This window comes from Pelobates fuscus, chromosome 5, assembly GCF_036172605.1.
Source record: "Pelobates fuscus isolate aPelFus1 chromosome 5, aPelFus1.pri, whole genome shotgun sequence".
Lineage (NCBI taxonomy): Eukaryota > Metazoa > Chordata > Amphibia > Anura > Pelobatidae > Pelobates > Pelobates fuscus.
The window spans coordinates 378,842,276-378,867,490 of record NC_086321.1 but is presented as its reverse complement, the minus strand read 5'-3'; the positions used below and the strand labels follow the sequence as shown (position 1 = coordinate 378,867,490).

At 43.7% G+C, this 25,215-nt stretch overlaps 2 protein-coding genes across 3 annotated transcripts; both read right to left on the bottom strand.

Annotated features, from left to right (window-relative positions):
* Positions 1–215: 215 nt before the first annotated feature.
* LOC134611941 (retinal rod rhodopsin-sensitive cGMP 3',5'-cyclic phosphodiesterase subunit gamma) lies at positions 216–17,883 on the bottom strand. 2 transcript variants are annotated; one of them, XM_063456289.1, is made up of 4 exons: positions 17,775–17,883; positions 3,795–4,033; positions 2,907–2,947; positions 216–1,677 (listed from the first exon to the last, which is right to left on the bottom strand). In XM_063456289.1, the coding sequence occupies exons 2-4, from the start codon at positions 3,938–3,940 to the stop codon at positions 1,601–1,603; spliced, it is 264 nt and encodes an 87-aa protein (XP_063312359.1). In that variant the 5' UTR covers positions 3,941–4,033; positions 17,775–17,883; the 3' UTR covers positions 216–1,600. The 2 variants fall into 2 exon arrangements, with proteins under 2 accessions (XP_063312359.1, XP_063312360.1); XM_063456290.1 differs by having other exon boundaries at positions 3,795–4,012; positions 17,775–17,877.
* A 5,576-nt stretch (positions 17,884–23,459) lies between these two features.
* Positions 23,460–25,101, bottom strand: LOC134610465 (oxidoreductase-like domain-containing protein 1). The gene is made up of 2 exons (XM_063453431.1): positions 24,995–25,101; positions 23,460–23,852 (listed from the first exon to the last, which is right to left on the bottom strand). The coding sequence occupies exons 1-2, from the start codon at positions 24,995–24,997 to the stop codon at positions 23,472–23,474; spliced, it is 384 nt and encodes a 127-aa protein (XP_063309501.1). The 5' UTR covers positions 24,998–25,101; the 3' UTR covers positions 23,460–23,471.
* Positions 25,102–25,215: the final 114 nt, after the last annotated feature.

The window sequence follows — 25,215 nt, the reverse complement described above, 5'->3', positions numbered from 1 at the left end:
CTCATGTCTGTGGTTTCAGATATTTCATAGGGTGAAACCCTTTTTAAATTATCACTTTTTAAATTTCTTTTATTATTTTTTTTGTGTGTGTGTGTGTGTGTCTCTCTCTTTTACTGTTTTATTTTACTGTTTTATTTTTTAAGATAATCTATGACTTAAGTTTTTTTTTTTTTTTTTTTATGATTCCCCCACTGTGGACACTGAGGCCCAATAAGCAGGGCCTGAGACTTATCCTTCGGTACATCATCCTATCCCCTGCAGCTGACGTGACTGGGCCAAGAACATACAGCCGTTTCTATTCCGTTATACCAGGCTTCCCCAAACGCCGGCCCTCCAGATGTTGCTGAACTACAACTCCCATGATTCTATGAATGAAAGGCTGAGAATGATGGGAGTTGTAGCTCGGCAACATCTGAAGGGCCGGAGTTTGGGGAAGCCTGCGTTATACAATGTAACACTATTTGTACTGCCCTTCCCGTGAAATATCACTTTCTTAATACCCAGCCTTGCTCAATTCACATCATACGGAGCAAATGTAAAACGGAAAGGATTGTAGACGGTTTGTACCACAGTGTTTTTATTTATCAGCAGTGTTTCTTATCTGCAGGATTTAACCAACACGTGATATTATATCTTATAAAACAGTCGTGCAGCAAGGATTAGATGCAGATTACAGGTGATTTATAATCTGGGAGGGGGAGGAGGCGCACGGACACATGGGAATATGTACAAGGATTAAAATTTGGGTGGGAACGGGGAGCAGAGAACTTATACAGCAATGGGCAAGTAGTGAATAGGGGATATAAAGTATAGATTGTTTAAAACCTCATTGCCCAGCTACTTGTTTATTCACTAACTCTAACGAAACGCACATTTTAAGCTAATCCCAGGTTGAATCATTTGTTGACACTTCTAATGACCCTCGTAGGAGGAGAGAAGGACAGTTGGGGAGACGATGTATAGGAAGATGATGGTTTTAGAACTTCCCTAGACAATTGCGGAAAGTGTAACGAGCAGGTCACTAAAAGTGAGTAAAAAGATTGTAAGTATAGTAAACAGTATGGTCGCATGACTCCAAAAGTTGAGCGGGTGCCCCTAGGGATGGAGTGCATTCAATCTGTCTGGACCAGAGCAAGGGATTTAAACAATAAAGGGACAGTGGGACACTATGGTCAGCAGAACCACTACTGGATTATGATCTCAGCCATGAAGGCGGAGCCAGTCGCAGCGAGACCGGTACACTGTGAGAGAAAGGGTGAGTAAATGGACCTTTTCTATGCGGGGCCGGAACCTACATAGTTAATGTAACACTATAGTGTCAGGAATACAAGTTTGTGTTATTGACACTTAAGGGTTCCTTTAATCATCTATTAGCTAGAGGGGCCCGCAGGCCTGCGTCACAGGAGTGTGTATGTTGGTGAGACAGCTGAGATGTGTGTAGTTGATCTGTCTGGACCAGAGCAGGGGACCCCCATGGACTTCAGAAGAAGAACAACAGAGTTGGTTGCTTTTGACTTGCGCGGAGCCTTACACACACTACATCTCCTTGTATTTATAGAACCAAGAAACAGGCGTGGGTAAGGACAGAACCGGGGATTCTCTAGATAATGCCATACTGGGCCAGCTCGTGCAGCTCCAAGTGGTTGAAGGCTTCCCAGGGGCAGATAACGGTGATGTCTGCAGAGAGAAAAATCACAGCTGTTACAATGCAGTCATTTGATATTCTAATATTGCCGGTCTGACACCTCACTCTGCTAATCACTGTAACCCTGTATATCATTCATAACATGGTATATCATTCATGTGACTATAGGGCTCAATAACATTACAATAGCCAGTTATTAAAGTGATTGTCCCCTTTCTACTCTGTAGAAGCAAACAATACTTTGACAGAGCCTTTGAGTGATCGATTGATTTATAGAAAATGTATCATTGTTTTTACACCTGATGATCATCGGGTGCGCACATCATAGTTCTCTCACCGGAGACATAATACTTTGTTCAATAAGACGATTAGCGGTGCTCTATGGGTGAAGGAGTGTTGGGTAGTGAAGTTCTTACAATGCTATGATAATAGAATGACCCTTATAGGATCCTCTCTATTGTTTCCAAAATCCAGTCTGGCACTGTAGGTCTTACAAAACGTCTGACCGAGGCACCATGCATGCTCTCACTGTGTGGAGGTGCAGCTCTGCATTAAATGACTTATTATAAAAAAGTACACGCCATTTATCCATGGCGTGAGGGTTGCAAATCCATCTTTTGTAAGTCTTTCTCTCTCGTGCCAGCATGATTTTTAGATTTCAGCGGCTCTTTGTGTACTTATGATGTTTATATGGAGTAAACCATAATCTCTTAAATGATTCTGCTGATGTTCTGACAAAGTATTACAGGCACCATCACCACTTCAAATCACAGTGCCTTCAATGATTTGAAGTGGTTATGGTGCCTGGAGTCTGTATGTGCAGCGTTTTGTGATGAAATACAGCACATTCTGCGTTTAACCTATCTGCCGTAAGCCAGCCTGGAAATGGAGTTTCGGGTTGACTAATGTCAAATCTGTGCAATGTTCTTTACACAGAATGTGAGTCATTGGCTGAGAGTGGTCAGCTGACGCTCTCAGTCAATCAACGATGACGACTGTGGCTTCTGTAGAAGCTGGATGCATGTCACAACAGTGGCAGGGTGCTTCTGAAACCGGCAGGTCCCAAGTAACGGGGCAAACCAGCATTACCGGGGACCTGTGCCCAGGGTACTCCTGCCATCATCCATTACCGTGGAATATGGTGGGTACGATCCTTTAATGTATATCTAGAGTACAATACACTGATTTCCCCCCACCCCATCCATCCTCCTCTGTAAACAGTAAGTTATTGGTGAGCTGACAAACGGGAGGCTGGAATTACCTGTTCCTAGACCCTCCATGCCGGGTATATCATCTCCAAACCTGAGGATGAAGAGAGACGTGTTAGATACTGATGAAATTTTTCACTAACGTTCCAATTCAGGAATTTCAAGATATTGCAACCAAGAAATTCCCCAGGCACTCAAAGTGTTAAAGCCGCAGGCAGTTTTAATGAAACAAAAAAAGACCAGCAACGTTTCGACCTCCTAAAAGGTCTTTTTCAAGCTAAGAGAGGTATTTTTCAAGCTGTTAGCTTGAAAAAGACCTCTTAGGAGGTCAAAACGTTGCTGTTCTTTTTTTGTTTCTTTAAAACTGCCTGTGGCTTTAACACTTTGCGTGCCTGGGGAATTTCTTGGTTGCCTTGTCGTTGTGGGATTGCTGGTCCTGCTGCGGAGCACCGTGTGGCTGCTGGGATTGAGTGCGGCTCCAACCATCATTTTCAAATTTCAAGATTGTCAAATTTTAGGATTAAATAACGTAGTTCGACTCATCTAAACATATCGAAATAATGTATTCTGTAACCCTGACTTGATTCTGACTACTCTATTGCCATTTCACCTTTCTGTATGTATGCACCGTGTTAATATGGACCGATATTCCACATCTAACCTGTGTGTGCTGTGTATGGGGTCACTGTGACTCCTTAACACTCTATGAGCAGTGATTAATGTATGATATCCTGGCACCCTCTGACACTGATTTGAGCTCTGATTAGGCACTGATTACAGCCTAATATGTGTGCCATAAGGCCAACGATTGTAGCTCTGTTCTCCCTGCCAGAAGTAATGGGCAAAGTGTAAAGGATAGAAATGGGTAATCAGAGTACTGGTGGTTCCTTCTGGCTGGTCTGAGAACCATTGGCATACAACAAGCATAGCTCATTACTTACCCTTGTACACCTTTCTTTGGAGGTTTGCTTTTGAACTGCCTAGTTTGCCGTTGTTTGAATTTTGGGGGTCCTTTCCTGGGGGTGGCAGGGCCCCCTGTTACTCGGGTGGCTGATTTGATATCCGCTTTGGCGGGTTCGAGGTTCATGGTGTAGGTGACCTCTGTTTAATCCTCGGTGTCTGGCAGTCACTGGGTGTGGAGCCTGATGGAGCCACCCAACTGGGGAAGTTAAAAAGACACCTGTCAAAATAAAGGAGAGAACCGATTGTCGGCAGGCATTCAGGTGAGGAGAAATATTCTTTTCAAATAATTTTTATTAAAGTTTTACATATTTGTATAACAACAAGAATATAAACATTGTATTGGGGGTAGTAGGAGAAATATTCTCTCTGATATTTTGTTCTAAGTGAGCTATTTCAATTCACATTTATCTTTTGTCTAAGGCAGAAACACAGCTGGTTTTACTCCCTAAGCATAGAATTATGGTACATAAAAAAAAAAAAACACACTTCCTAAGTGGCTATTTTACAGTAATAGTACAGTAATTACCAGGTATTCAAAGTAGATTTACAATTTAAGGTCAAAGTATGCAAACTGGAAGCAGATCTGAGTTGGAAAAAGGTTTCTAGTTCTAGTTTAGCCTTAAAGGACCACTACAGAGTCAGGAACACAAACATGTATTCCTGACTCTATAGTGTTAAAACCACCATCTAGCCCCCCTGGGCCCCTCATGCCTCCATAAATATAGCAAAATCTTACTGTATTCAAGCCTGAAGCTGTAACTCTGCATGCTGTTTGTCTCAGAAAAAAAAGCAGTTTGCTGACATCATTAGAAGTGGTAGCCTGATCCAATCACAATTATTCTCCATAGGATTGGCTGAGACTGACAAGGAGGCAGATCATGGGCAGAGCCAGCATGATTCAAACACAGCCCTGGCCAATCAGCATCTCCTCATAGAGATGAATCTAATCAATGAATGCATGCAGAGGGAGGAGATACTGAATGTTTGGATGCATTTTAGGCAGCCATGACCCAGGAAGGATCTCTAACAGCCATCTAAGGAGTGGCCAGTGAAGTTATCACTAGGCTGTAATCAGGGCCGGACTGGGACAAAAATTCAGCCCGGGCAATTAAAGGCAGAGCAGCCCACTATTAGGGGCGGGGTCAGAAAGGGGGCATGTCATGTCACCACCACCAAATGAGTATGTTAATGTCACGCTTCTCCAGAGCATCCAGTGTTTTGAGATGGAAGTTAATGCCATGTTGTTTCTTTTGGGGCGCAAGCATGCGCTGTGTTTGCTTGCGATTTGTCTCTGGTGTCCTCAATAGTGGGATACCAGAGATCAAAACAGGAACAGGGCTGTTAAAGTGTTGTGCATGTGTGGGGATGTTCCCTGTGGTGTTGTATATGTTTGGAGGTTGCATGTGTGTAGAACAGACTTTTTGTGTTGTATTGTGTGTAAATGGGTCTGTTTGTGGCGTACTGCATGTGGCTAGGGACTGCAGTCTGTGTTTCTGGGTTGTAAAGTATGTGTATTTATATAGGGCCTGTGGAGTGTGCTGGCCTAGTGGATGTAGTGTGTGCATGTAAAGAGCTGTACTGTGTGTTTGTGAGTGTATCTAGGGGCTCTAGTGTGTGTATGCATATAGGAGCTGTACAGCACATGTGTGTAGGTGCAGTGATGTATGCATAGGTGGTGTAGTGTGTACAGGGGGTGCGGAATATGTATTTATAGGGGATATAAATTACTGTGTTTGCATGCAGGAGGTGTAATGTGTGTTTAAAGGGTCATAACGCATAAAAGTGCAGGGAGTGTAATGTATGTTTAGGGGGTATAGAATGTGTATGTGAGTGCCGGGGGTATAGTGTGTATATAAGGGGTATAGAGAGTGTGTGAAGTGTGTTTGTGTGTAAGTGCAGGAGGTGTAGTGTGGATATAGGGCTATAGAGTGTGTGCCGTGTGTTAATGCAGGGGCTGTAGTGTGTATATAGGGGGATAGAGTGTGTTTAGTGTGTCTGTGTGTAAGTGCAGGGGGTGCTGTGTGTTAGTGCAGTTGAGCAGTATGTTTGTGTGAGTGCAGGGGGTACAGTGTGTGTAGTGTGTGTGCTAGTGCAGGGGGTGCAGTATGTTTGTGTGTTAGTGCAGGGGGCAGTATGTTTGTGTGTTAGTGCAGGGGGTGCGGTGTGTGTAGTGTGTTCGTGTAGGGGAGCAGTATGTTTGTGTGTTAGTGTAGGGGGTGCAGTGTGTTTGTTAGTGCAGGGGGTGCAGTGTGTTTGTGCAGTGTGTGTAGTGTGTTAGTTCAGTGTGTTAGTGCAGTTTGTGTAATGTGTTTGTGTGTTAGTGCAAGGGGCTGCAGTGTGTTTGTGCAGGGGGTGCAGTGTGTTTGTTAGTACAGGGGGTGCAGTGTGTTTGTGCAGTGTGTGTAGTGTGTTAGTGCAGTGTGTTAGTGCAGTTTGTGTAGTGTGTTTGTGTGTTAGTGCAGGAGGTGTAGTGTGGATATAGGGCTATAGAGTGTGTGCCGTGTGTTAATGCAGGGGCTGTAGTGTGTATATAGGGGGATAGAGTGTGTTTAGTGTGTCTGTGTGTAAGTGCAGGGGGTGCTGTGTGTTAGTGCAGTTGAGCAGTATGTTTGTGTGAGTGCAGGGGGTACAGTGTGTGTAGTGTGTGTGCTAGTGCAGGGGGTGCAGTATGTTTGTGTGTTAGTGCAGGGGGCAGTATGTTTGTGTGTTAGTGCAGGGGGTGCGGTGTGTGTAGTGTGTTCGTGTAGGGGAGCAGTATGTTTGTGTGTTAGTGTAGGGGGTGCAGTGTGTTTGTTAGTGCAGGGGGTGCAGTGTGTTTGTGCAGTGTGTGTAGTGTGTTAGTTCAGTGTGTTAGTGCAGTTTGTGTAATGTGTTTGTGTGTTAGTGCAAGGGGCTGCAGTGTGTTTGTGCAGGGGGTGCAGTGTGTTTGTTAGTGCAGGGGGTGCAGTGTGTTTGTGCAGTGTGTGTAGTGTGTTAGTGCAGTGTGTTAGTGCAGTTTGTGTAGTGTGTTTGTGTGTTAGTGCAGGTGGCTGCAGTGTGTTTGTTAGTGCAGGGGGTGCAGTGTGTTTGTGCAGTGTGTGTAGTGTGTTAGTGCAGTGTGTTAGTGCAGTTTGTGTAGTGTTTGTGTGTTAGTGCAGGGGGTGCAGTGTGTTTGTTAGTGCAGGGGGTGCAGTGTGTTTGTGCAGTGTGTGTAGTGTGTTAGTGCAGTGTGTTAGTGCAGTTTGTGTAGTGTGTTTGTGTGTTAGTGCAGGGGGTGCAGTGTGTTTGTTAGTGCAGGGGGTGCAGTGTGTTTGTGCAGTGTGTGTAGTGTGTTAGTGCAGTGTGTAAGTGCAGTTTGTGTAGTGTGTTTGTGTGTTAGTGCAGGGGGTGCAGTGTGTTTGTGCAGTGTGTGTAGTGTGTTAGTGCAGTTTGTGTGTTAGTGCAGGGGGTGCAGTGTGTGTGTGTGTGTGTGTGTAGTGTGTGTATGTGTATGTGAGGGGGGTGTATATAGTGGATGATATGGCCATATACGATTTTGTTCACCAAAATTTGTACATCATTGGGGAGACCTTCAATTGGCTTGGCCCAACACTCAACTTCTTCACATTATTAATTTATTAAAAAAAAAAAATAATACCATTTACTCCCTCCCTTTTAACTTGGCAGGGGAGAGAGGAAGCATTCACATACCTGGTGGTCCAGTGAGGGGGTTTGGGGCCTCGCAACGCACCGATCCCAGGTGGTCCAGCGGCAGGTAATTCAGTCTGTACCCCGCAGGGTACAGACCATGTTTCTCTCCCTCTCGCGAGCGCTGTTTTTTCAGAGCGTTGCCACGGGTTACCATGGCAACGCTCTGATAATCTCGGAGCTCGCGAGAGGAAGAGGAGGAAGCTGCTCGGCGTTCTCCCCTCCGGCCCATGATGGGAGACAGGACTCCATCTTGGGGCCGGTGCTGCCCTGCATGGGCCGGCAGGAGAGATCTCTTGATCTTTCCTGCCGGCCTCGGCCCATGGCCATCGCGGCCCACCGGGCATTTGCCCGGTTTGCCCGATGGCCAGTCCGGGCCTGGCTGTAATGTAAACACTGCATTTTCTCTGAAAAGACAGTGTTTACAGCAAAAAGCCTGACGGTAATGATTCTACTCACCAGAACAAATTCAATAATCTGTAGTTGTTCTGGTGACTATAGTGTCCCTTTAAATGTGAAATTCACTGTGAATTCCTATCCATTCTCGCTTTCCATGAATAACCCTGTCAAGTGTGCAGTAACGGAAATTCAAGGTATTTCGAACTCAGTTTGAAGTTAATTCACAGTTTCTGGAAATTTTAGATTTTGTAGAATAACAGACAGCCACAAAAAGCCATAAGAGAAACGTTAATGAACTTGTAATCTGCAATTTAGACGAACCCCATTACTATTATCGTATACGTTACAACGTCGTGTCCTCTGCACAGTGACTAGCTGGTAAGTGAATAATCCCCGTAATGATACAATATTGCAGATATTACAAATTAATATCAGATGTTACATTTGCATATCTTCACACATTAAAAATGGAATATAAACAACGTGATGACACGATTTCTATCACTCTGCTTCGCTCCATGTTTTATTTCCATGTGAATTGTTTTTCTGAGAGGTGCTAATTCCTGCTGACCCGGGCATTAACTGGGCTCAGACCTGATCCGCTTAGTCCAAGGACGCGAGAGGCAACGGGTAGCATGTGACTGGCCTGAGAGTGAAACCACTGGAAACGACCCAATTTCTCTCCTTAACAGGAGAAAGTACCTCGCTCCAAAAACCAATCTGTGTATACTAGGGGGAGATTGTAACACAAGTCAATGTTTACCTAAGCATCCTGATTCATAATAATAATTACCTTCTGCTTCTGCATGGGGTGGTTCTGTTAATTTGCTGCTGTAAATAAAATACTGTTTGGAATAAATTATATATTCCAATTCTAGAACTAGCTATGAATAGGTCATGCAGTTAATGTTATTGCTAAATCACCACTACCCTCAACACTCCCAGCCGTTTCTGCAAATCAGGAGTGTGTCCCCTGCGAATGGTTAAAATAGCCAAGAAATTGGTTTTCTCTTTACAATGAGCAGGCTATAAATTTAGAGTCACTTGGGTTTTATTTTTTATTTTTTTTAAATTCTTTATTTATGCCAAGGTAGAACAGGACATCAAAAAAAACAGAGCACATCAATACATTGTAAGGTGTCGTTACATTGTGTATCATACTTCAACAGCAAACCCTTAAAAGCATTAGATTGCCACAGCTGATGAACTATCACTGTATCAATGCGTCCTGCAACGTGTATAACAAACAGTACAGAGCTGATTCCCGTTCACCCTGGTATTTTAACTTATGACAGAGAAAGAAAATCAAATATAACATAAAGAAGCAACAGAATACCATACAGGCAATACTTTGGGCGATAGGACACGCCTTATCATTTTCGTGTATTAATGTGTGGAATTAATAAATCTGTATCTTAAACGCTTATAAATCAGTATTCATTCATTCGTGGGAGCATAGGTCCATATCCCTTCGAAATGCAATTTAGTGACATATAGTATGGCTTTGTTGCTACAGTTGCGCGCTTTTCTTACGATAGAAAGAAAGATAGTTAAAGAAGAGAGGAAAGGGTGAGTAGGGGTTCAGTAAGTGAGTGAAGTAGGGAAGGGGTGGGGGGGGGGGTGCGGGGGGATTCATAGCATCCCATATCCTATTGATTAAATCCTATCCTGGGGGGGCTCTTTTGTGTGTGCATCAAGCACTCGCTGCGCTGGCTATCCACGGGCCCCAAACTTTTTCGAATTTTGTCGTCGTGCCTCTAACCCGGGATGTGAGGTCATCCATGAGACAAGTATCCTTGATCTTCTGGATTACCACAGCAAGTTCCGGAGCCTCGCTCCGCAGCCACACCTGTGCTAAAGCTCTCCTAGCAGCTAGGGTCACCTTATGTAATAAAATCTGTTCCACTTTTGTCCAGTTATCCATAGATCTAGATAGCAAGAACTCCCAAGGGTCTAGCTTAACCTCTCTCTCGAATATATCTCGCAATAGTTGCGCAATTCGCCGCCAGAAGACTTGTGCTATTGGGCATTCCCACCACATGTGAGCATAAGTGCCCTTGAGACCGCACCCCCGCCAGCATAGGTCTGTAGTGGTTTGATTCATACAGGGAGTGCAGAATTATTAGGCAAATTAGTATTTTGACCACATCATCCTCTTTATGCATGTTGTCTTACTCCAAGCTGTATAGGCTCGAAAGCCTACTACCAATTAAGCATATTAGGTGATGTGCATCTCTGTAATGAGAAGGGGTGTGGTCTAATGACATCAACACCCTATATCAGGTGTGCATAATTATTAGGCAACTTCCTTTCCTTTGGCAAAATGGGTCAAAAGAAGGACTTGACAGGCTCAGAAAAGTAAAAAATAGTGAGATATCTTGCAGAGGGATGCAGCACTCTTAAAATTGCAAAGCTTCTGAAGCGTGATCATCGAACAATCAAGCGTTTCATTCAAAATAGTCAACAGGGTCGCAAGAAGCGTGTGGAGAAACCAAGGCGCAAACTAACTGCCCATGAACTGAGAAAAGTCAAGCGTGCAGCTGCCAAGATGCCACTTGCCACCAGTTTGGCCATATTTCAGAGCTGCAACATCACTGGAGTGCCCAAAAGCACAAGGTGTGCAATACTCAGAGACATGGCCAAGGTAAGAAAGGCTGAAAGACGACCACCACTGAACAAGACACACAAGCTGAAACGTCAAGACTGGGCCATGAAATATCTCAAGACTGATTTTTCTAAGGTTTTATGGACTGATGAAATGAGAGTGAGTCTTGATGGGCCAGATGGATGGATTGGTAAAGGGCAGAGAGCTCCAGTCCGACTCAGACGCCAGCAAGGTGGAGGTGGAGTACTGGTTTGGGCTGGTATCATCAAAGATGAGCTTGTGGGGCCTTTTCGGGTTGAGGATGGAGTCAAGCTCAACTCCCAGTCCTACTGCCAGTTTCTGGAAGACACCTTCTTCAAGCAGTGGTACAGGAAGAAGTCTGCATCCTTCAAGAAAAACATTATTTTCATGCAGGACAATGCTCCATCACACGCATCCAAGTACTCCACAGCGTGGCTGGCAAGAAAGGGTATAAAAGAAGAAAATCTAATGACATGGCCTCCTTGTTCACCTGATCTGAACCCCATTGAGAACCTGTGGTCCATCATCAAATGTGAGATTTACAAGGAGGGAAAACAGTACACCTCTCTGAACAGTGTCTGGGAGGCTGTGGTTGCTGCTGCACGCAATGTTGATGGTGAACAGATCAAAACACTGACAGAATCCATGGATGGCAGGCTTTTGAGTGTCCTTGCAAAGAAAGGTGGCTATATTGGTCACTGATTTGTTTTTGTTATGTTTTTGAATGTCAAAAATACAACTTGCCTAATAATTCTGCACTCCCTGTACGGCTCAACTTTACCGGTGTAATATACCAGCGAAATAGCGTCTTATATGATTGTTCTTGCAGCGAGACACACATAGAGGACTGCGCGGTTGCCTCACATATCTCCTGCACTCTATCCCCTCCAGCTTCTCTCCCAAGTCTACCTCACACTGGTCTATATATGTAAGTCCCCCCCCATTCTAAAGTGTTATTGCACAACTGCGAGTAAAGAAGCGAAATCAGTCTGTTCGGGAATTGTTCCTTCGCACACATTCTTTCGTAAAACGTCATCCGTGTTTTTGCGACTTGTTTAACCCGAGTGTCTTGGGCATAAGCTCTAATCTGGAGGTATCTAAAAAAGTCAAAGGGACGCAAAGGTGTCTTGTTTCATAAATCCTCGAACGCAACAAACGCCCCCCCCCCCTCATACAGTTGGTGCAATCTCTGTATCCCAGCCCGTTCTATACCTCTAAAATCTCGGGCCATCATTCCTGGGAGGAATGCCTTGTTCCTCAACAGGGGGGTCATCGGGGAGGGGGAAGACGCCAGGCCGTACTTAGGGGCGGCTATATCCCATATCCTCAATGAATTGAGAATCGCTGGGCAGGACACTTCGATGTTTGGCCTGTGCTCCCTAGGGGTCCACATAAGGAACTGAGGCATATCCATCCCCGTAAGGGACGCTTCCAGGTCCACCCATCTCCTTTCCTCCGGTGGAGAGTGCCACAATGCCACCTGGGCTAGTTGGGCTGCCTCATAATAAAAATGAAGGTGTGGAAGGCCGAGGCCTCCCCTGTCCCTAGCTCGGTAGAGAATATTGCGAGAGACCCTATGTTTCTTGTTCTGCCATATAAATTTGCCTATTGTTTGTTGAAGTAGACCCAAGTCAGATCTGGTTACTCTAATCGGGAGTGCCTGAAATAAAAACAAGATTCTAGGGAGCACATTCATTTTCACAGAGTGAATCCTCCCTATCCAAGAGATTGCCTTATCCGTCCATTGCTCCATATCCGTCATCAATGTCCTTATCAGCGGGGTATAATTCTGTTGAAATAATTGAGTAGGATCCGCCGTCAATTGTATGCCTAGATATTTTATGTGATCATTTGCTATGCGTAGGTTATATGTCGCCCCAATGTAAGTGACGTCCCGCTCCGGCATACCTAAAGGCAATACGCTGGACTTGTCCATGTTAACCTTGTATCCAGTCAAGTCACCAAAGTCCTGCAATAAAGCTGTCAGCGCCACTATAGATTCCCTTGGCTCAGTCAGAGTCAACAATACGTCGTCTGCGAACGCCGATACCACATATCTGTGCCCACCGACGTCTACTCCTTATTGCCTGAAGGAGTGGTTCTAATGATAAGGCGAACAGCAAGGGAGACAGCGGGCAGCCCTGTCTAGTACCGTTACTCAGATTGAATGGTTAAATCCTTGCACCCGAGATGCGAATTCGCGCCCTGACGTTAGTGTACATGGCCCGTACCGCCGTCGTAAACTGAGCTGGGAAGCCAAAATGCTCTAGTATTGCAAATAAATAAGGCCATTTTATCCTGTCGAACGCCTTTTCGGCAATAAAACAATATCAGCCAGCGACATGTCCCTATCAGGGGTACCTCCCTCTAACAATTCGTTAAACCAAGCTTCCATATACGGTACCAGTTCTTCCCTAAAAGTAGCATCGTCGGTATTTTCCGTATGGTTTGTCTCCAAATGAGGTCTACATTACGTCTAGTATTCTCATAAAGTTGTCTATTTGGTATAAACCCCACTTGGTCCGGATGAACCAATCGAGGTAGCATTGGGTTTATCCTGGCGGACAGAATTTTCGCTAGTATTTTGGAATCGTGGTTTATAAGAGAGATCGGGCGGAAGTTTTCTGGGAACGACAGATCCCGTCCCGGTTTCGGCAATAAAACAATATCAGCCAGCGACATGTCCCTATCAGGGGTACCTCCCTCTAACAATTCGTTAAACCAAGCTTCCATATACGGTACCAGTTCTTCCCTAAAAGTTTTATAATAGGAGCCATCGAAGCCGTCCGGTCCCGGTGCCTTGTTACTCTTCAAAGCAGAGATCGCTGCATCTACTTCCTCTGCTGAACACTTGGGTTTTTAACTAGTAATTCGCTAACCCATACAAAGGGAGCTGTCCCTTCACGCGGCTTTTAGTATTATATTGATCTATCCCAATATTTAACAAATAGCTATTGTTGAGGCGTGAAAAGTAAAGTTAAATGTAGAAATTCACACATTTTTATCCTGTAACTGGGCGCCTCCATCAATCATTGTTTTAAGCTCTGCCCTTTACACCTGGCAGTCAGTATAGAGAGAGCCACCTCCATCTTAGCTCCCTGTCAATCATTGTTATAAGCTCTGCCCTTTACACCTGGCAGTCAGTATAGAGAGAGCCACCTCCATCTTAGCTCCCTGTCAATCATTGTTATAAGCTCCGCCCTTTACACCTGGCAGTCAGTATAGAGAGAGCCACCTCCATCTTAGCTCCCTGTCAATCATTGTTATAAGCTCCGCCCTTTACACCTGGCAGTCAGTATAGAGAGAGCCACCTCCATCTTAGCTCCCTGTCAATCATTGTTATAAGCTCCGCCCTTTACACCTGGTAGTCAGTATAGAAGAGCTACCTCCATCTTAGCTCCCTGTCAGTCATTGTTATAAGCTCCGCCCTTTACACCTGGCAGTCAGTATAGAGAGAGCCACCTCCATCTTAGCTCCCTGTCAATCATTGTTATAAGCTCCGCCCTTTACACCTGGCAGTCAGTATAGAGAGAGCCACCTCCATCTTAGCTCCCTGACAGTCATTGTTATAAGCTCCGCCCATTACACCTGGCAGTCAGTATAGAGAGAGCCACCTCCATCTTAGCTCCCTGTCAGTCATTGTTATAAGCTCCGCCTTTTACACCTGGCAGTCAGTATAGAGAGAGCCACCTCCATCTTAGCTCCCTGTCAGTCATTGTTATAAGCTCCGCCCATTACACCTGGCAGTCAGTAAAGAGAGCCACCTCCATCTTAGCTCCCTGTCAATCATTGTTATAAGCTCCGCCCATTACAACTGGCAGTCAGTATAGAGAGCCACCTCCATCTTAGCTCCCTGTCAGTCACTGTTATAAGCTCCGCCCTTTACACCTGGCAGTCAGTATCGAGAGAGCCACCTCCATCTTAGCTCCCTGTCAATCATTGTTATAAGCTCCTCCCTTTACACCTGGCAGTCAGTATAGAGAACCGCCTCCATATTAGCTCCATGTCAATCATTGTTATAAGCTCCGCCCTTTACACCTGGCAGTCAGTATAGAGAGAGCCGCCTCCATCTTAGCTCCCTGTCAATGTTATAAGCTCCGCCCTTTACACCTGGCAGTCAGTATAGAGAGAGCCACCTCCATCTTAGCTCCCTGTCAGTCATTGTTATAAGCTCCGCCCATTACACCTGGCAGTCAGTATAGAAAGAGCCGCCTCCATCTTAGCTCCCTGTCAATCATTGCTATAAGCTCCACCCATTACACCTGGCAGTCAGCATAGAGAGAGACACCTCCATCTTAGCTCAGTTCCATGTCCACATCTTCTCACATCATCATCTTTCCCATAACTTCACATCACTCCCTACCAACTCACCTCATTCAGGTCCAAATCCCATTCTCTCAGATCACCGAGGTCCAAATCTCATCCTTTCAGATCATTGAGGTCCATATCCCATCCTCTCAGATCACTGAGGTCCAACCCCCATCCACTCAGATTACTGAGGTCCAAATCTCATCCTCTCAGATCACTGAGGTCCAAATCTCATCCTCTCAGATCACTGAGGTCCATATCCCATTCTCTCAGATCACCGAGGTCCATATTCCATCCTCTCACATCACTATGGTCCAAATCCCATCCTCTCCGATCATCAAGGTAAAAATCCCATCCTCTCAGATCACTAAGGTCCATATCCCATCTTCTCAGATCACCAAGGTCCATATCCCATTCACTCAGATCACTGAGGTCCATATCCCATCCTGTTAGATCATCGAGGTCCAAAACCCATGACATGTCACCTCTCATTACACTTTCTTTCATTCATTCTTTTATTCTCTCTTCCCAGATCCCATTCTAACAGCTTCCTGTATTGCTGTCCATTCCTGCCTTCTTTTCTCACCAATCATCCCTCCACTTTGTAGTAGCACTACTTCATCCACTCCCTTAAGTAATTTCTTCACCATACCATAACGATACCCCATTCCTGCACCGTTTCCAAATGAAAAATTTATCCCATTCTACCTCCTTAAAAATCTCCATCACGTTCCCTTACCTTACCTTTAAGGACTCTGTCCCTAAACTCCCAAATTCCCTGGCTCTTTCTCTAAACTCCTACTTTTCCGGACTCTATCCATAACCCCACCGCCATAGACTCTATCCCTAAACTCCTGCGTATCCGGAATCCATCTCTAAATTCCCACTTTTCTGGATAAAATCGAATATCTCCCACTCACCTCGGAGGCCATGTAGGCTGAGAGTCCTGGGCTAACCTGCATCCATCTAGCTCATCCCCGGTGCTCTTGGCCTACACATCATTTTTTGCTTTAGCTGTAACTGCAGAGGAGGTTGGGAAACCTCTCCAAACTAGTTATACAGAAAACCAGGGGACAACACCACATAGCACCATAACCACTACACTGAACTGTAATAATACACTGACTAGGCTCATGGGCTGTATCCTGTATAGGTTTTGCGGTTTACTATTAATTAGTCCTATACACTAAATACTCTGTTCTCTCTGTCACTTTAAATAATTGGCTCTTGTGCTTGTTATTTTTATGACCCAGGGCTTTTTATCTTGCATTTGCAAATCTCCATGTGCTCCATGTTGGGTTTTAATAATACTTAGTGACTCATTGATTAAACAGTGTATTACGAAGAACTGCAAATGGATCTGCGAAACGTAGGCAGATGAAAAGTTTAATAAATAAATATAAAACCAAAAACGCGCATGGTATCACAACCTGAGCAGTTAACCCTCTCCATCATTAAACAGTCACTCCAGACCCCAAAAACACTTTAGCTTGCTGAAATGCTTTATGTGTGAAATAAAAAAAATGCAGAGTTCAATAGAAATGGACTCACTAATAAAGTAACATTGTCACACCCCCTTGGCTGTCAATCAGACAACATGTCCTGCTACTTCCTGGTAGATTAGCTCAGTGGAGTTAACTTTAAGGGTCAGTATTGGCACCCAGACCACGTCTTCTCGTTGAAGTGATCTGGGTGCTGTATCCCTGTTCCCTTAGCAAATGCTAATACCTGTTGATACTGCATGTTCATTTCCCGGCAGTATCAACCAATCAAGCCTTCCTTCCAAGGTCAGTAAGGAGAGAGATGTTTAATAAATTGCTGTGATGCGTTATGTAGATTTCTCTTAGTACATTACCGCTTTATGTCTCCCTTGTATTATGTCTGTTCTAAGCCTCAGATGGATATCACTCTGATTGTGCTTGTGGCTGGATGGCTTCTGATGGGATTAAAGAAAAGGTTTTGCTGAAGCAAGCAAGGGATTGCCATCTAAAGAGGCTTATTGGTGACACCAATCCCTAAATGCATTGTTTTGGGAATATCTAGATCTTTCTGTCCTGTAGGAGAACCTGTGCGCAAGACGTCCCGTGTACACAAGTAAATGATGTCACTACAGGGTCACCACGGCTTGGCCGTCACATGATATGTTTCTCCTTTAGCAAACATTGAAAGTTTTATTCACTCAGCCAGAATCGCAGAGAATTGACGAGGAAATTAACCAAAATTAGAACAAAAATGGAAAAATAACTGCGACAGATTTTTTAATTCTTTTTTTCCAGCTCAGGTTTTTTGTCCCAATATTTGAATTCCCCGGGTCCATCTATTACACAGTATTTTACCTGGTGAATAACCCGGTTTGACTTTTGTTAAACTACTTTGTAAGTTGAGGCCAAACCGATTCTGCCCTAAACCAATCAGCACACAATTAATCGCAGTATGAATCTATGTACACAATTGTAAACCCCCCATCTCTCTGCGAGAAGAGATCATGAGTTACTATTATTGATTGTGTTGGTATGTAGATAATCTATGCCAGTGTTTGGGCCTAGGACATGCAATTAATCTATGCCAGTGTTTGGGCCTAGGACATGCAATTAATCTATGCCAGTGTTTGGGCCTAGGACATGCAATTAATCTATGCCAGTGTTTGGGCCTAGGACATGCAATTAATCTATGCCAGTGTTTGGGCCTAGGACATGCAATTAATCTATGCCAGTGTTTGGGCCTAGGACATGCAATTAATCTATGCCAGTGTTTGGGCCTAGGACATGCAATTAATCTATGCCAGTGTTTGGGCCAGTATCGGGGTTGGCAACCTTCTGCACTCCAGATGTTCTGAACTACAATTCCCATAATACTGGCAAAGCATCATGGGAGATGCAGTCTACAAAATCTGGAGTGTATACCCCAAGTATATCTTGGGATCCATACATTGATTTCCCGTCTCCTTGGTATCACTTACCTTATCCAGGGATTTTACATGTCCAGCCCCAATAACGTCTGCCGAGCTGCTGTCGTCCTCTTCATGCACGCTCTCCTCTGGGACAATAATGACACTCTCGAACTGTGAGGCTGAGGATTTATTGGACTCAAGCTTAATAGGATTAGCATCATCTATCTGAAACGGTAATCTGATAGCCCATCTGGGGACAGAGATACTGCGCAGCCGGTGTAGCAGGAGATCCTTAACTCCATAATGCAACAAAACATTTTGTGAACGGTTAGTGCTTGGAAATAAAAAGCCTGAAAAAAAATCAAACAATAACTTGTTTGTCATATTGGGTGCCGATTCACTTAAGGCTGAATTAAAAAGTGAAACATATTTGTCAGAATAGCTTACTGGCTGTCTTAGCCCGAATTTGACCACGCGGATTTTGATTTCCAGACAAGTCGCTTTTTAGATTGAAACTGAACAATTCCAGTAATGAAGAATCATCATGCAACTCTGTACAAGATGCAATTAAAAGGCTGCATTTTATTGGGCCAGAGTTTCTGGATAGTCACAAATGAATAGAATGTTTTGGCCGTAGCTCTAATGATGTCTAACTTTGCAGTGAGCGAATCCATTGATTTGTACACACTTACATAACTAATTAACTAATGAATAAGGCCACCTGTCTGCAACATCACAAGTACCCATCCCTCAAAAAATGAAATAGAAAACAGAAACAAAACAAAGTGCAATACAACCGCCAAAACACACTAATGCTAAATAGTTTGAAAATGTTGTCCTGAGTTTAGAAATACCCAATGTTAACATGTTTTTTTTGGAAAGTTATAGGGCAATAATTACAAGTACACTAATATCTGTCAGGAATCCCTGAATAACCCTTCACATGTATACATATTTCGAAAGAAGACAACTTAAGGTATTAAACTTGGGGTATTTTGACTCTTTTCAATCAACCATTTTACCACCAATCTATGCCAAATAAAATAATAATTGGTGATTTTTTGACCCACATAGCAATTTAAGAATACATGTACGGAGAACTTTAAGGGTTCCTGCCAAAGAACACCCCGATATGTGTTCAGCAACATCTCCAAAGTACAACAGTGCCCCCAATGTACAGGTACAAACTTACAGGGGTCAAATGTAGGGATTTCCCCTTTTACATGTTTGCAGATTGAAATTTGCCAGATTGGTTTGCTGGGCCAATGTTGACTTTGAGACCGTATAGCAGCCCAGGAATGAAAATTAACCCCATCATGGCATACTATTTGTAAAAGTAGACAACCCACGGTATTCAAAATGGGGTATGTCCAGTTTTTTGTAGTAGCCACGTAGCCACAAACGCTGTCCAAAGTTAGTGTTTTATTTAGTTTTTTGCATTTTTTTTTAAAAACAAAAACTGCACTTTTACTGGTGATTTCATCGTCGTGATAGGTTATACTGTTTTAAACACTCATATTTGTGTTTAGCGAAGTCTACCGAGTATAACAATACCCCCCATGTACAGGTTTTATGGTGTTTTTGAAAGTTACATGGTTAAATATAGGGTTTGCCCAACTCAGTTTGCCAGATTGGTTTGCTGGCTCTGTGTAGATTTTTGAGACCATTTGGTAGCCCAGGAATGTGAAATAACCCCATCATGGCATACAATTTTTAAATGTTGACAACCCAGGGTATTCCAAACGGGGTATGTCCAGTCTTATGTAGCCGCCACTTAGTCACAAACGCTGGCCAAAGCTAGCGTTTTGATTTGTTTTTTATAAATGTTGTTTTTCCCCCCCCAATTTATATATATATATATTATAAGTGTGTGTGTGTGTGTGTGTGTGTGTGTATATGTGTACTTATAATGAAATCATATATATGCAGCTTAATGTACGGTATACAGTGCAATGTACAGTTTACAGCTTAATGTACAGTATTCAGCTTAATGTATAATATAATACACAGCTTAATGTACGGTATTAAGCTTAATGTACAGTATACAGCATAATGTATAATATACAGCTTAATGTATAATATAATATACAGCTTAATGTACAGTATTCAGCTTAATGTATAGTATACAGCATAATGTATAATATACAGCTTAATGTATGGTATACAGCTTAAAGGGACACTATAGTCACCTGAACAACTACAGCTTAATGTAGTTGTTCAGGTATTATCTATAGCTCCCTGCAGGCAATCTAATGTAAACACTGTATTTTCAGAGAAAATACAGTGTTTACATTGATTGATAGGAATACCTCCAGTGGCCGTCACTCAGACGCCCACTAGAGGGACTTCCTATCACGCAGGGCCCTAAAAAGGCCCTGTACACGTCAGACGTATTAAAATACGTCTGGCGTGTTCAGGAGAGAGAAGGCACTGTGTGCGCGCCTTCTCTCGCCAGCCTGTCAGCGGAGGAGCCCCGCTGTCACTCAGCTCAGCTCGCGGCCGCACACACCGCGCGGTAGTGCGCTCAGCACTTCAGAGGGCGGCATGAATGCCGCCCTCTGAAGTATGTGCGCATGTGCGGCGAAGCCGCGCATGCGCACAAGGTTGCAATGACGCTTCCAAATGGAAGCGTCTGATTGCTCCCTGCTCACGCCCGCCTATTTCGTCATTTTGACGAAATAGGGGGCGCGGCTTCACGAGGCTCCCGGCGCTGGAACGAGGTGAGTAAAATCTCCTCCCTGGAGAGTCCCTTTAATGTACGGTATACAGCTTAATGTACAGTATTCAGCTTAATGTACAGTAGAGGGACTTCCTATCACGCACGTATTAAAATACGTCTGACGTGTTCAGGAGAGAGAAGGCACTGTGTGCGCGCCTTCTCTCGCCAGCCTGTCAGCGGAGGAGCCCCGCTGTCACTCAGCTCAGCTCGCGGCCGCGCACACCGCGCGCATGCACGGTAGTACGCTCAGCACTTCAGAGGGCGGCATGAATGCCGCCCTCTGAAGTATGTGCGCATGTGCGGCGAAGCCGCGCATGCGCACAAGGGAGCAATGACGCTTCCAAATGGAAGCGTCTGATTGCTCCCTGTTCACGCCCGCCTATTTCGTCATTTTGACGAAATAGGGGGCGCGGCTTCACGAGGCTCCCGGCGCTGGAACGAGGTGAGTAAAATCTCCTCCCTGGAGAGTCCCTTTAATGTAAGGTATACAGCTTAATGTACAGTATTCAGCTTTATGTACAGTATACAGCGTAATGTATAATATACAGCTTAATGTACAGTATTCAGCTTAATGTACAGTATACAGCTTATTGTATGGTATACAGCTTAATGTATAATATAATATACAGCTTAATGTACAGTATTCAGCTTAATGTACAGTATACAGCGTAATGTATAATATACAGCTTAATGTATGGTATACAGCTTATTGTATAGTATACAGCTTAATGTATGGTATACAGCATAATGTATAATATACAGCTTAATGTACGGTATACAGCTTATTGTATAGTATACAGCGTAATGTACAATATACAGCTTAATGTACGGTATACAGCTTAATGTACTGCATGCAGCTTAATGTAAAGTATACAGCTTAATGTAGTGGTTCTGGTGTCTATAGCATGTCCCTACAGGCTTTTCAATGTAAATGATACCTTTTCCGAGAATATTACACATATTGTGGGTTATGAATTGCCTGTTAATTGCTGTATTTTTTCTCTACCACTAGGTGGCAGTCCTTTAGAATCCTTAAGAATATTATTTTATTATAAAACAGAGACATATTTTCAGGTAAACCAAACAAATGATGACAAATTAAGGATTGCCGGAGCATTTTAATACACATGTATGTGTGTGTGTATATAAATATATATGCAATAAGGAACAAGTACAAGGGTTACAAGGGGAATACAGCATCATTTTACTATAACCAGAAACGCACGGATAGCCCCCATTGTTAGGAGTCAGGTTTAGAATGATATTCCCCGGGTCCGCCAGACGCTGCCGCCAACTAACTTCCGTTAGCTCTCCTGAGCTAAGACTTGCAGTGCAGGGTTTGCACACTGAGGTAATCACCGCCGGGCAACAGAGCTTCTGATTCACCCTGAGCTGTAGTGGAGATAGGGAGCGGTGCCTGGCAGACCCCCAGTAAGTCTAAACATTGTGATGTGCCAGGAGTGTCCCTTCCATTTTGTGAATGTTAATATGTGTTTGTGCGGGAGCATTGCTGTCTTCTAGAAAAATGTATTTATACAGCCACTGTTCACCGTCTACCTGTGACCGCGTATGAGGTAAGTCCTTAAAAGGTATGTACGGTATGTATATATGTGTCCAACCAAAGCACTTTTACAATTACTATTATGTATATAGTGCCAACATATTCTGTAGAGTTGCACAACAGGTAAACAAGACAAACACTTCATTCGAACAGTGACACACAGGAACAGTAGCTGAAGAGGGACCTGTCCAAACAAGCTTACAATCTAAGTGCTGTGTTTCTCTGTCACTTCTGATCATTTGTTTGTTAGTCCACCCATTGTACTGCGCTGCGGAATTTGTTGGCGCTTTATAAGTAATAATAATTTATTTTCTTGCTGCTCATAGTGCCACTCCCTCCGTGTGCAGCTCAAACAGCGAGTACAAGGAATAAATGGATAAAAGAGACAGGAGCAGCCTCAGAGCCCATAGCACTTGTGCTCAGTTTACATCAAAGCTGTCGGAGTGGGTACTGCATGCGCAGATTGTTTCAATCTCTCTGGGATAGAAGGGAGCAGACTGGAAACAAACAACTCTGATAAAAAATTTAAAGGTCTGTTATAAAACACAGAATCACAGCCAGGACTGCCTGCACGCAAGGTGAAGAGGAAGATCTCATTGTTCTGAGTCAACATGCAGCAAGTTACATTAACAAACAGTAAGTCGTAACACAGCAGAATCGGAACCCCAAAATGGCTCTGCAGCCAGAGGAAAAACAGGAATTCACTCAAAAACTCAATATAGATTATTAATAAATAAAATCAGTACATTGTGTAAAATGTAACAGTGCAGATTTGATAACAGTTGTCCTTTAAGGAATCATTCCATGCAGTGAGGGATTCTGGGAGCTGCTCGTTAAATCACAGACTCTGATTGGCTGCTGACAGAAAGAGGTAATTCTAGCTAAACTTGCTACAGCTTGTTTTATAGCCGTAACACATTCTCAAATCAACAGCACAGGGAGAGACAAAACAGCATAAGAACAGCCAGGTGCAAACCATATAAGCACTCCCTCAAGTGCTTTAAATATTCAAATGTATATAGAATATAGAATGCACACCATAACAATCTCAAAAAAATATTAAAATTTTATTATGTACAAAAAAAGTACCAGAATGTAAACATATTAGAAAAAATGAATATAAACAAAGTAACAGAAGTAAAGGCAGATACAATAAAACAATAGTAATAAATTACCACAAAAATCCTTACAAACCTCAGACAGAAACACGAGTCACCAAATCCCCCAACGTTTCGGCACAAACTGGCTGCCTTTATCAAGGGTACCTATACTTCTGTTACTTTGTTTATATTCATTTTTTCTTATATGTTTACATTCTGGTACTTTTTTGTACATAATAAAATTTAGATATTTTTTTGAGATTATTATAGCCGTAACATAAACATAATTGCTTGGAAACTGGCACTTGATATAATAATAATAATATAAGAATAAAAGTCGCTCCCCGTAGTCCGAAAAATTAATATTAATAGAGGCTAATGTGATTTCAATGCCCGTCCCTTTTAATTCGAAACTTGATTTCCATTTTTATGAACATTTTAAGATTCTCATCCTGAATTTTCTCCTCAAGGGCACGAAGGACCCGCTCTCCTCCATCTTTGTATAGTTCCAGGAGCTCCTCTGCGTAGGAAATCCATACACAGTTATGGCACCCACTCATACAGCAATGCGTGGGTGGGGGTGGCACGGTGGGTTCCTGGGATCCTGAGTCACTCTCATGGATAGAAGAATTATCTGTCTTGTCTCCATTTATTTCTGTTTTAGAGTCTCCCAATGATTTGCTCAGAGAAATTCTCCTTCCTATAATGTAGAAGAGAGACTGCGGACAGAGAGTAGAACGAAGTCCCTTTCCAACGGAACAGAGCAGCTACAACAGAAAACCAGAGGTGTGAATGTAGATGGCGCATGTCTTGCCATTTACTCTTGTGCTTGCAGGAGATCTAATAAATCATCAATTTAGTTTTATCACAATTAAACAAAAACTCCAAGCACCATAACCACTACAGCTCACTATTAGTAATGTTTCCAGGGTGTGCCTTGGCACACCGCATTGTTAGAAATCAAACCATTTTAGACTTTTGGTCCTGAGGGAGCGGCAGCTCAGTCAGAGCGGATGCTTCTGCTTAGAAACGTCCGTCAGCTCTCCTAAGCTAAGCCCTACAATGCAGAGTTAGCGCACTGACTGAGAGAGCGAGATGATTGCTCTCAGCCAATGAGCTAAGCCCTGCACCGCCTGGAAAAAAAAGCCCCCTGGCGGATACCTGGCAAGAGGTCAAACTGTCCTAAAATGGTCTGCCTCCTTACAATGGTTAGGCGCCAAGGCACTTCTGGCACCAGAGACACTACAGCACGCGGTAGTGGTTATGGTTGGTGTGTTCTTTTAATACATTTTTACATTATCCTGACTTATTCAACAACATAAAATCAGTAAGTTATGATTTCACCAAATAATCGGCATAGTGTTTTGCTCTGCCTGCCTAAGGCTACACACGGGACACAAAATAGTAGCAGAATAAGTTAAAATACTGGAGCACGCAATCGGCAAAGAAAATAATTAGGAGATGCAGTACATAGGCTTCAAGATGTAAAGTAATTAAGAAATAATTTAAGTCATACGTGCAAAAACAACATACAACATTTTGGCTGAATGGCCTCTTTATTCGGTATGTTATTTTTGTCCACATGATCCAATAGACTATGCCTTATCTGCTTTATCCTTTGTGCCTGTGTCCGGCTTTTGCCTGAGACTATGATGGCAACTCGCTGACACGCCAACATCCACCCAGCCTGGAGCAGGATAGGAGATCACTGCTAGCTGCTCATGGAACCCAACCTGAGAAATGAGAGCCATTACAGTGAGAAGGATGTGGGGCTCTATATAGGGACTGTCTCTCCTACACCAGGACACTTGGCAGGTATGACCAGGACTGGGCAGGTCTGACACCATATAAAGCCCACCCAGCAGTGAATTGGGATCAACTGACAATCAATGTATAGTTATCCAGTTACCATGGCAACGCTGAGTCCTCCCAGGGTCAGAGAGTCTCCCTCAGTGAAGCTGCCCCTGTTGCCTCTGAGCCCTCTGCTTGTCCTCCATGGCGGAAATGAAGGAGGTAAGGGAGTCCATGGCTGTGTTTTGCCTTTTGCCCACATCCAAGATGGCGACGGCAGGCGGTCGCACTGACCAATAACAAGGCGTAGGTGGGCGTGGTCACAGCTTGCCTAGCGAA